Here is a 12,400-nt window from a genome sequence, read left to right as displayed (position 1 = left end):
CTGCAGCTCCCTTTATATATAACATTTCAACCTGTAAATAGCAACAGTGCTCTACATGAGCTACAATAAAAGATGATAATCGTCCCCTCTGTTCACCATGGCAGCTAAGCAGCACTCAGCCACCACCCCACCTCAGCAGCTAGGGCTAAAGAGATAGCACGGACCTCCATGCAGAATTTACATCTGGATCACCTGAGCCCACTTAGAATCTTGATCTGTCCGTAATACTTATGTACCTACAAGATACCGGGAGCATGTTCTCCTCTGCCCGTCTTCTCCCTCCTGCGCAGCACCGGCGATTCAAAGTGAGCCTTACTTCGCCGGGGCCTCTACTCAGGCGCGTCCCACCTCTGCGGAAAACAGGAAGTTGCAATAGAGTACGAGGGACGCCGGCAGAAGTAAGGCTCACTCTGAATCGCCAGTGCTGCGCAGGAGGGAGAAAACGGGTAGAAGCGATAGGACTCAGGAGGGAGCAGAAAAAAAAAAACTATTGGCACAGGACACATAGGCGCCTTTTTTTCGGAACAGCTGTTTGTGCCCCACCTGGCTACGCTTTTGAATTGGTAACCCTGCCCATAATGCACCAGGAGGATGAGGTTGCCAGAAATCCAGGACCGGCTAAACAGTCTCCCTCCTGGAATGGGTAACTTGGCAGCTCTGGATAATCTTTGGCTATTGTTTTCAATAGTGTTTGTTACTGTTTTGGGTGAACTAAAACGGCGTGAAGCTCCGCCTACTGGCTTCAACCCATATAATGGACTAGATAGGAACACCCCGTCTCCTATTTCTTCAACCTCCTTCGATCAGCCCTACCCGACCGAACAGGCTGCGCGCACGTGCTATCAACAACAAAACAACGGAGGGGCAGCAGCACGCGCCGGAAAGACAAAGTCAAGATTCAACACATTAACCCGCCTTCTCCTTAGGCCTACTCTAGCTATTGCAGCTTTGACTGACGTCATTGTTCTTCCCCTTCGCCGATTGGGTTTCAGGCTGCTAACTCCGACCCCTGACGACATGTTAGGACCACCCTTGTTTGTAATCTCCGTCCTAAATTGGCACTTTTTACTCTGTTCTCTTCTACTGCATGCATAGGTAGCAGTGTTAGGGACAGCCCGGGGGTACCGAGTGTTGTAGAGCGGCGAGGGTATCAGGGCACCCGGCACTGCAGCAGGATGAGGTTTCGGGCTAAGATCGTGGACGTGAGCTGCCTGAGTCATTTCAGCCGTGAGTGTGCCCAGAGGCGATTCAGCATGTGATTGTAACTAGGAAGCAGCATATTACGGTATCGGGAGTGGAGAAGTAGCCTAATGGTTAGTGCAGTGGGCTTTGATCTTGGGGAACTGAGTTCAATTCCCACTGTAGCTCATTGTGACTCTGGGCAAGTCACTTAACTCTCCATTGCCCCTGGTACAAAATAAGTACCTGAATATATGTAAACTGCTTTGAATGTAGTTGCAAAAACCTCAGAAAGGTGGTATACCAAGTTCCATTTCCCTTTCCTTGCATCCTTTCAAATGGCATGGTGGTAACAGGGCCAGTCCAACACTTCTCAGAAGGGTTACCATACGTCCAGTTTTACCAGGGCATCTCTGTTTGAGGACATGGCCGGGCAACCGGGTGGGTTTTGCCAGCCTGCCAGTTTGTCTAGACAAATGGGCATGGCATGTAGGTGGGCGGGTGGGCCTACGGGTGGCCTATCCTTCCAACTATACTTAACATTTCTAAAGCGCTATTAGGGTTACGCAGCGCTGTACAATTTCACAAAGAAGGACAGTCCCTGCTCAAAGGAGCTTACAATCTAAAGGTCAAAAAAATGTGCAATCAATCAATTTGGGGCAGTCTAGATTTCTTGAATAGGGGTATAATGGTTAGGTGCCGAAAGCGACATTGAAGAGATGGGCTTTGAGTAAGGATTTGAAGATGGGCAGGGAGGGGGCTTGGCGTATGGGCTCAGGAAGTTTATTCCAAGCATAGGGTGAGGTGAGGCAGAAAGGGCGGAGCCTGGAGTTGGCTCTTCCATACTGCCCTGGTGGTCTAGTGACCTCTTTGGGGCAGGAAAGAGCCCCCTCTTTCCTGCCCGGAGCGGCTGCAGATGCTCTTAGTGGTGTATTAGCGCGGCATTGGGGGTGGTCCGCCCCCAGGTGTAAATACAAAGGGGGGGTGCTCTGCTCCCGACTCGTCCATTTATTCAGGGCGCCGCTGTTGCCTCTCCTCCACAGTCTCTGTCTCCACCTGCCTTTCCTCAGCTAGGGACAGCCCCCTTCTCTCTGCCACCCGGCCCCCTGCATTTTTAAAATCGCTGAATGAGCAGCATCGTGTCTATGAAAGAAGATCGCCTCTGGCCTTCCTTCACTGTGTCCTGCCCTCTTGGAAATACAAAGTTATATCAGACGAGGGCAGGACACAGTGAGGGAAGACCCGAGTCAATCTGCTTCTTTCACAGACATGAGGCGCTGCGCTGCCCATTCAGCGAATTTAAAAATGTAGGGGGCCGGGTGGCAGAGAAGAGGGCTGTCGAGGGAGCTAAGGGTAGGCAGGTGGAGACTGGATCGGGGGTGTTGGGGTCTGAGAAGTGGGAAGGAGGGAGAATGTACAGTGTTGCAGGGCCTGTGTGCAGAAAAATTTCTGTGCGGTTACTGCAGGTTTAGTGTTGTATTACCACAGGTTGTACTGAGTGGGCATGTGGAAAGGATTTCAGGGTGTGTGTGAAACCCTGACCGCACACTACTTTAATATAAATGTTAATGAGGTGATTATCCCAGCTGAGATCTAAGCAGCAAGCAGCGGGAGAGACCAACACGATCCATGCGGGGATCGCGAGAGTTGTTGCCTCCGAAGGTCAGCTGTGCACGCTGCGAACCGGCCCATCCGCACAACTGAGGTCTAAGCGGCGAGCAGCGGGAGAGACCAACACGATCCGTGCGGGGAGCTTCGTGGAACTGGAGAGAGTCACGGGCCCGATCTTGGCCCGCCCGTCGAGCCAGCTGTGCACCCGTCCTGGGAACCAGGGCCTCTTACAACGAAGAGGTGCTCTCCGAGTGTATTACCCGAGATACCACAGAGGGAGGAAGAGGGAAAGAGAGTGGAGAAGGGAGAAGCGCCATCTTCTAGAGACGGACTGCGCATTACTCAGCCAAGGTGAACAAGTACCATCAGCAGAGGCTCCGGCCTCTGCTCTTCTGTTCCTGCCTGCATCCTCAGGTGGAAGGGCGAGGTGTGGTGCCCAAGAAGCTGAGCGAGTAAACAGTCGCAGACGTTCACGAGGCCTGCCCACGAGGTGCCTAATTACCAACACTGCAATCTGCGTCCCCTGCTCCTGCCTCCGTCCTCTGCTCCAGCCTGCCCACGAAGTGCCTAATTGCCATCACTGCAACCTGCATCATTATCAACCTGCTCTGCTCTTCTGTTTCTGCCTGCGTCCTCTGCTCCAGCCTGCCCACAAGCCTTCACCCTCTGCCCTGGCCTGCATCATCTGCCCCAGCCTGCATCCACTGATCCAGCCTGCATCACTTGTTCCAGCCTGTGTCATCTGTTCCTGCCTGCATCCTCTGATCTAGCCTACACCTCTGTTCCTGCCTGCGTCCTCTGATCCAGCCCCTGTTCCTGCCTGCGTCCTCTGATCCAGCCTACATTGCCTGTTCCTGCCTGCGTTCTCTGATCCAGCCTACATCGCCTGTTCCTGCCTGCGTCCTCTGATCCGGCCTACATCGCCTGTTCCTGCCTGCGTCCTCTGATCTGGCCTACATCGCCTGTTCCTACCTGCACCTTCTGATCCGGCCTGTATCATCTGTTCCTTCCTGCGTCCTCAGATCCGGTCTGCATCATCTGTTCCTGCCTGCGTCCTCAGATCCGGCCTGCATCATCTGTTCCTGCCTGCGTCCTCTGCTCCGACCTGCGTCGTCTGTTCCTGCCTGCGTCCTCTGCTCCGACCTGCATCGTCTGCTCCAGCCTTCTTCTGCCTAAACTCCAGTCCTGCAGCCTTGACTCCTTTGTTCCAGCCTTCAGCCTCAGCTGCCTCACCTTGTTTGTGACTGTTAGCTGATGCCTAGGGCTGCCTGAGTCTATACATATGGCTCCATTTCACATTCTCCTCCTAGTAGTGTCCCTTCCCAATCTACTCCTCCACCCGAAACCACTATGCACTACAGTCATACATTGCCCTTTCGTTCATTGTACTACCTCACCATCTCTCTTGTCCTCTTCCACCCTCCTTGCTTTCTGCCTTCAACGCTTCATCCCTTCCAATTTTCCTTCCCCATTCTGTCTGAACTCATCTTTTTATTTTTGTTACATTTGTACCCCGCGCTTTCCCACTCATGGCAGGCTCAGTGCGGCTTACATATTGTATACAGGTACTTATTTGTACCTGGGGCAATGGAGGGTTAAGTGACTTGCCCAGAGTCACAATGAGCTGCCTGGGAATTGAACTCAGTTCCTCAGTTCCCCAGGACCAAAGTCCACCACCCTAACCACTAGGCCACTCCTCCACCTTGCCTTCGTCGCCACTCTTTTCCTGCTCTCCTCCGTGCTCTCTTGCTCCTTCTCTCTGCCGGAGACATCAATCCTAATCCTGGTCCCCTCTCACCAACCCTCATCCTATTTGTACAGGTCACATTGTGACCTCTCCAATCTCATCTCTATTCCACTTCTCTGCCATTCTCATGTGCCCTATGGAATGCACGTTATATCCATGACCTTTTTATCACTTGTAGCCTCCATCTGCTTGCGATAACTGAAACTTGGCTCTGCCCTGATAACTCCGCTTCAGTCGCTGCGCTCTGCCATGGTGGTTATCTCTTCTCCCATACTCCTCGCCCTACTGGCAGTGGTGGTGGTGTTGGTCTATTACTCTCGCCCTCTTCCAAATTTCAATCTCTTCTGTCACCTCAGTCTCTCTGTTTTTCTTCCTTTGAAGTCCACTCCGTCCGCCTATTCAATCCTTTGCCTCTTCGAATAGCAGTTATTTATCATCCCCCTGATAAATCCCTTTCATCCTTTCTCAGTGACTTTGATGCTTGGCTTTCCTTCTTTCATGATCTTTCCTCCCCCTCCCTCATCCCTGGCGACTTTAACATTCATGTTAATGATCCCTCCAACTCTTACGTCTCACAGTTCCTCATCTTAACATCCTCCTTCAATCTTCAACTTTGCTCCACTTCCCTTACCCACCAAAATGGTCACTGTCTTGATCTTATATTTTCATATAACTGCTCTACCTCCAATCCCTCTACCTCAAATCTTCCCCTTTCTGACCATCATCTAATAACCTTCACACTTAAACTTCCTCCCACCCAATCCCGTCTAATCTTAACCAATTTATCTAGGAATCTCCAGGCCATTGACCCCACTACCCTATCCTCCAATGTCTCCAACCTCTTCTCTACCACTACACCATCCAAATCTGTCAATGATGCCATCTCTTCCTACAATACTATTCTATCCTTTGCCTTAGACACTCTTGCACCTCTCATGCCCCGTCCTATAAGATGTACAAACCCCAGCCCTGGCTAACCCCTAAAATCCGCTACCTACGTTCCTGTACCCGTTCCGCTGAACGCCTGTGGCTGAAATCTCTTGCCCTTGCTGACTTCTCACACTTCAAATTCATGTTGACCTGCTTTCAATCTGCTCTCTTGCTTGCTGACTAATTCTCTCGGCTCAACCCCTCGATTTCTCTTCGCCACACTAAACTCTCTCCTCAAGTTGCCTCCACCCCCAACTCCCCCCTCACTATCTCCACAGACCCTAGCTGAGTTCTTCCACGACCAGGTTCAGAAGATTAACTTCGAATTTTCTACCAAACCACCCCCACCTCTCCCTCCCCTTGTCCATTCCCCTATTTCCTCAACCCCTCTGTCATTTTCCTCTCCTGAGGTCACTGATGAAGAAACATCACATCTTCTCTCCTCCTAACGAACTACCTGTTCCTCTGATTCCACTCCTACCCACCTTCTTAACACCATCTCTCCTACTCTCACCCCTTTTATCTGTCATATCCTCAATCTCTCTCTTCCCACTGCGACCGTTCCTGATGCCTTCAAACATGCTGTGGTCACACCGCTCCTGAAGAAGCCTTCACTTGACCCTACCTGTGCTTCCAACTGTTGACCCATCTTCCTCCTCCCCTTCCTTTCCAAGTTACTTGAACACGCTGTTCACCGCCGCTGTCTTGACTTTCTCTCATCTCATGCTGTTCTTGACCCACTCCAGTCTGGCTTTCGCCCTCTTCATTCAACTGAAACTGCACTTACTAAAGTTTCCAACGACCTGTTTCTGGCCAAATCCAAAGGTCTCTATTCTATCCTCATCCTTCTCGATCTATCAGCCGCTTTTGACACTGTTGATCACAGCCTACTCCTTGACACGCTATCTTCATTTGGATTCCAAGGCTCTGTTCTTTCCTGGTTCTCCTCCTGCCTCTCGCTTCGCACCTTTAGTGTACACTCTGGTGGATCCTCTTCCACTTCTATCCCTCTACCAATCAGTGTACCTCAGGGTTCTGTTCTCGGTCCTCTCCTGTTCTCCATCTACACTTCTTCCCTTGGCTGTCTGATATCATCCGATGGCTTTCAATACCATCTCTATGCTGATGACTCCCAAATCTACCTCTCTACCCCCGAAATCTCAACCAGCATCCAGACCAATGTCTTAGCCTGCCTATCTGACATCGCTTCCTGGATGTCTCAACGACATCTGAAACTCAACATGGCCTGTTTGTGCCTTTCGTGCCGCACCTCCAGGGTCTCTAATCACGGTCAGCACTACTTACACAATACAATCCTCTCAACTGTATCTTAGAAACCGGACAGCTGGATTAAGGACCATTTGCACTACAACAAATAAAAACAAAAAGGGAAAAAAACCAAGAGAAGCTTCCGTTGGGGGAAAAACACAAGTTTATTCTTTATCCAGAGATTTAGGATAAATAATAAGAAATAGTCTAGAATATGACAGAAATGAGAACATATATAGAAATGGAAAGTGGGAACAGGACATTCTTTCCAACTCCCTGCCTTGGGAGCCAAAAGAGATGTACACTGCCCCAATCTCCTATCTGGCAGAGAAATATTATATAGGGTTTCTTTTCCCTTTCAAGACAAAGTAAGGGGGAGGGGTTGTCACACCCCCTTACTTAGCATCTTACAGTCAGTCAGGATCTCTAGTATCAATAAAATACATAGCATCTGTTTACATTCCCTTTGAAGATGCAGGTGGTCTCTTGTCTAAAATGTTTTTGGATATTATATCTTTTCTATTCATATTTTTATTCTAATTCTAAAAAGAGGAGGCAAGAGTTAATTACTTTTCCTTCTGACAGCCCAGGTCTTTCTTATTCTAAAGACGAGTTAAAAACTGCTTCCCTTTAGAGGTGTTACATCTCTCTGTCAGCTCAGACCCTGTGTTTATGTCATAACATAGATCTCCTTGTGTTCAAAGAGATGCATAATAGGACTATTGCTGCCTGGCCTAAAGCTATTGCTATGGGCTCCAGAGATCTGTCTGTCAGGGAGATATAGTGTTTGATCTAATTGTTCTAGGCAGAGAAAGAAGTCTTCTGCAAGTGTTTAAGATGTCTTCTGCAAGTGTTATTTCCCTCACTGTTACAAGATAAAGTCAATCTCATTTGCTTAGAAATAGCCTTATACAAAAGACCTGGGAAAGACTTCTGTCTGCAGTATTCCCCGAGGCCTGACCTTGCTCAATGAGAGAGAGATTGTGGGCAATCTGGTTTAATCACCTGACTTGGCAAGAGGGGGGAGGTAGAGAATGAAGTGACTTGCTATTCCAGCAAGCTTTCCCCTGTTTTTGGGAAGAGAAAAACCTCCATTTCTCCCTGTCCAAATATGAGGAATTTATTCTGTATATTAAATAATTGGAGGCCTTCCACCTCCTACAACAGGCCAAAACCGAGCTCCTCATCTTTCCTCCTAAACCTACCTCTCCTCTCCCCCCTTTTTCTATTTCGGTGGATGGCACTCTCATTCTCCCTGTCTCATCAGCTCGTAACCTTGGGGTCATCTTTGACTCCTCTCTCTCCTTCTCTGCTCACATTCTGCAGATTGCCAAAACCTGTCGTTTCTTTCTGTATAACATCAGCAAAATCCGTTCCTTCATATCTGAGCACTCTGCCAAAACCCTTATCCACACTCTTATCACCTCTCGTCTTGATTATTGTAACCTGCTACTCCCCGGCCTCCCTCTTGGCCATCTCTCTCCTCTTCAATCAGTCCAAAACTTTGCTGCGCAACTCATTTTCTGCCAAAGTCGCTATGCCCACATTAGCCCTCTCCTTAAGTCACTTCACTGGCTCCCTATCCGTTTCCGTATTCAATTTAAACTTCTCCTATTGACCTATAAGTGCATTCACTCTGCCGCTCCCCAGTACCTCTCCACTCTTGTCTCCCCCTACGTTCCCCCCCCCCCCCCCCGAGTACTGCGTTCTGCAGATAAATCTCTTATCCGTCCCTTTCTCCTCTACTGCTAATTCAAGACTCCGTTCCTTTTATCTCGCTGCACCTCATACCTCGAATACTTCCTCAGCCTATACATCTAGCCCCATCTTTAGCCGTTTTCAAGTCCAAACTCAAAATCTACCTCTTTACCACTGCTTTTGACTCCTAAACTTACCCTGTCCTTTATCCTCACCTCTTTATTGCCTTACCCTTAATTGTTCTGTCTGTTTACCCGTCTTATCTAGATTGTAAGCTCTTTGAGCAGGGATTGTCGTCTATGTATGGTGTACAGCACTGCGTACGCCTTGTGGCGCTATATAAATGATAAGTAGATAGATAGAAGTAGATAGAGAATGTGGGCCATCCCTGGGGAAGGGACATGTGTGAGAATGGGGCTGAAAAGGGGTGCAGATGAGAGAATGAGGCTGAAAAGGGGGAGCTGTAATGCAAGGCAGGTGGATGAAAGGGACTGGAACTGGGGGCTGAAAAGAAGGGTAGGTGGGATAATGGGGCTGAACTGGAACTGAGGGCTGAAAAGGGGCAAGGACTGAAACTGGGGGCTGAAAAGGGGACAGGGAGACAGTGGCTGAGGCTGAAGCTCGGGACTGGTGGGAGAAAAGGGCTAGGGCTGAAACTGAGGACTGGTGGGATATTGGGGCTGAAAAGGGGGCCAGGTGGGAGAAGTGGGCTGGGACTAGGGGCAGGTGGGATAATGGGGCTGGAACTGGGAGCTGAAAAAAGGGGAGAGAGGGGGGGGGCAGATCCTGTATGGAAGGGAGAGAGAGGGAAGGCAGACCCTGGATGGATGGGAGAGGAAGGCAAATGGTGGATGGAAGATGGAGAGAGAGAGCAGACAGTGGTTGGAAGGGGGAGAAAGAGAGGGCAGACGGGCAGATGGTGGATGGGAGCGGCAGAGATAGAGGGCAGATGCTAGATGGGAGAGAAAGGGCAGATAGTGGGAGGGAGGGCTGACGGTGGATGGAAGGGAGGGAGAGAGAAGGCAGACATTGGATGGTAGGGAGAGAGAGAAGGCAGACACTGGATGGTACAGAGAGAGAGAAGGCAGATGCTAGATAGAAAGGAGAGAGTGAAGAGAAGATGAGGAAAGCAGAAACAACAAACTGTAAATAAAATATTTTGTATTTTTTTGTTATATTTGTACCCCGCACTTTTCCCACTCATGGTAGGCTCAATGCAGCTTACATGGGGCAATGGAGGGTTAAGTGACTTGCCCAGAGTCACAAGGAGTTGCCTGTGCCTGAAGTGGGAATTGAACTCAGTTCCTCAGGACCAAAGTCCACCACTAGACCGCTCCTCCCCTCCTTGCTTTAGGATAAAGTAATGTTGTAGCTGTGTTGAATAAATGTTTAAAAATAGAAATAAGGTAATATTTTTATTTGACTAATTTTAATACATTTTGACTAACTTTCAGAGAACAAAACCCCCTTCCTCTGGTCAGGATAGGATACTGTAACAGCAATATACTGCATTGCCCTGAGGAAGGAGGTTTTGGCCTCTGAAAGCTAAATGTATTAGTCCAATAAAATGGTGTTATCTTATTTTCTATATTTGTTTTATTTATATTTGTTCATTTGTAAAGTGGTGATTGGTATTTGTTAGCTTTTGTAGCTTTTTTCAAATTTACATCTTTATATTTTTTACAGTACTAGGGGACATTTTCTGTTTCTGTGGTGCAGAAGCTGTCATCTTGGGGGGTTCAGTTGTTCCCGGTGGTTGTGGAGGACGAGCCCAGGGCTGAAATGTTTGAGCTCCTGGACTATCCTTCTCCACAGTACCCATGCATCATGTCCTAAAAAAGACATTGCTGGCGAACTGGACCAAGCCATTAAGTAATCCCCACATTCCCAAGAAGATCGAGTCCCAGTACCGGATACATGGGGACCCAGAGCTGATGCGCACCCAGTTGCCTCACGACTCTGGAGTTGTGGATTTGGCCCTAAAGAAGGCTAAGAGTTCTAGGGAACATGCTTCGGCGCCCCTGGGCAAGGACTCTAGAACCTTAGACTCCTTTGGGAGGAAGGCCTACCATTCTTCTATGCTCGTGGCCAAAATCCAGTCTTACCAGCTCTACATGAGCATACACATGCGGAACAATGTGCGGCAGTTGGCGGGCTTGGTGGACAAGCTCCCCCCCTGAGCAAGCCAAGCCATTTCAGGAGGTGGTCAGGCAGCTGAAGGCGTGCAGAAAATTCCTGGCCAGAGGGGTGTATGACACCTTTGATGTTGCGTCCAGGGCCGCTGCTCAAGGTGTGGTGATGCGCAGACTCTCATGGCTGTGTGCCTCCGACCTGGAGAATAGGATCCAGCAGCGGATTGCGGACTCGCCTTGCCGTGCGGATAATATTTTTGGAGAGAAAGTCGAACAGGTGGTAGAGCAGCTCCACCAGCGGGATACCGCTTTCGACAAGTTCTCCCGCCGGCAGCCTTCAGCTTCTACCTCTACAGGTAGACGATTTTTGGGGGGAAGGAAGACTGTTCCCTACTCTTCTGGTAAGCGTAGGTACAATCCTCCTCCTCGACAGCCTACGGCCCAGGCTAAGACCCAGCGCACTCGCTCTCGTCAGCAGCGTGCGCCTCAGCAAGGCCCCTCGGCTCCCCAGCAAAAGCAAGGGACGAGCTTTTGACTGGCTCCAGCAGAGCATTGCCGACATCCAAGTGTCAGTGCCGGGCGACCTGCCGGTCGGAGGGAGGTTGAAAGTTTTTCACCAAAGGTGGCCTCTCATAACCTCCGATCAGTGGGTTCTCCAAATAGTCCGGCAAGGGTACACCCGCAATTTGGCTTCAAAACCTCCAAATTGTCCACCGGGAGCTCAATCTTACAGCTTCCAACACAAGCAGGTACTTGCAGAGGAACTCTCCGCCCTTTTCAGCGCCAATGCGGTCGAGCCCGTGCCATCCGGGCAGGAAGGGCTGGGATACTATTCCAGGTACTTCCTTGTGGAAAAGAAAACAGAGGGGATGCGTCCCATCCTAGACCTAAGGGCCCTGAACAAATATCTAGTCAAAGAAAAGTTCAGGATGCTTTCCCTGGGCACCCTTCTTCCCATGATTCAGGAAAACGATTGGCTATGCTCTCTGGACTTGAAGGACGCCTACATACACATCCTGATACTGCCAGCTCACAGACAGTATCTGCAATTTCAGCTGGGCACACGGCACTTCCAGTCCTGTGTGCTACTCTTTGGGCTCGCCTCTGCGCCCAGAGTGTTCACAAAGTGCTTGGCTGTAGTAGCGGCGGTACTTCGCAGGCTGGGGGTACACGTGTTCCCATATCTCGACGATTGGCTGGTGAAGAACACATCCGAGGCAGGAGCTCTACAGTCCATGCAGATGACTATTCGCCTCCTGGAGCTACTGGGGTTTGTGATAAATTATCCAAAGTCCCATCTTCTCCCAGTGCAGAGACTCGAATTCATAGGAGCTCTGCTGGATTCTCGGACGGCTCGTGCCTATCTCCCAGAGGCGAGAGCCAACAACTTGTTGTCCCTCGTCTCGCGGGTGCGAGCGTCCCAGCAGATCACAGCTCGGCAGATGTTGAGATTGCTGGGCCACATGGCCTCCACAGTTCATGTGACTCCCATGGCCCGCCTTCACATGAGATCTGCTCAATGGACCCTAGCTTCCCAGTGGTTTCAGGCTGCTGGGGATCTAGAAGACGTGATCCACCTGTCCATGAGTTTTCTCAAATCCCTGTATTGGTGGACGATTTGGTCCAATTTGACTCTGGGACGTCCTTTCCAAATTCCTCAGCCACAAAAAGTGCTGACTACGGATGCGTCTCTCCTGGGGTGGGGAGCTCATGTCGATGGGCTTCACACCCAGGGAAGCTGGTCCCTCCAGGAACGCGATCTGCAGATCAATCTCCTGGAGTTACGTGCGGTCTGGAACGCTCTGAAGGCTTTCAGAGATCGGCTGTCCCACCA

General features: G+C 50.0%; 1 protein-coding gene across 1 annotated transcript in view; it reads left to right on the top strand.

The window, feature by feature from the left end:
• The first annotated feature begins 1,015 nt into the window (after window positions 1-1,015).
• The window catches only part of HUS1 (HUS1 checkpoint clamp component), a 168,100-nt gene continuing 156,715 nt past the window's right edge, over window positions 1,016-12,400 (top strand). The window contains exon 1 of the mRNA XM_030209451.1: window positions 1,016-1,227. Within this exon, the coding sequence (XP_030065311.1) occupies window positions 1,176-1,227 (52 nt within the window). The 5' untranslated portion in view covers window positions 1,016-1,175. The remainder of the gene's footprint in view (window positions 1,228-12,400) is intronic.

Source organism: Microcaecilia unicolor, chromosome 1 (genome assembly GCF_901765095.1).
Source record: "Microcaecilia unicolor chromosome 1, aMicUni1.1, whole genome shotgun sequence".
Taxonomy (NCBI): Eukaryota; Metazoa; Chordata; class Amphibia; order Gymnophiona; family Siphonopidae; genus Microcaecilia; species Microcaecilia unicolor.
Note: the sequence above shows the minus strand (reverse complement) of the source record. Positions and strands in the feature narration are given on the sequence as shown.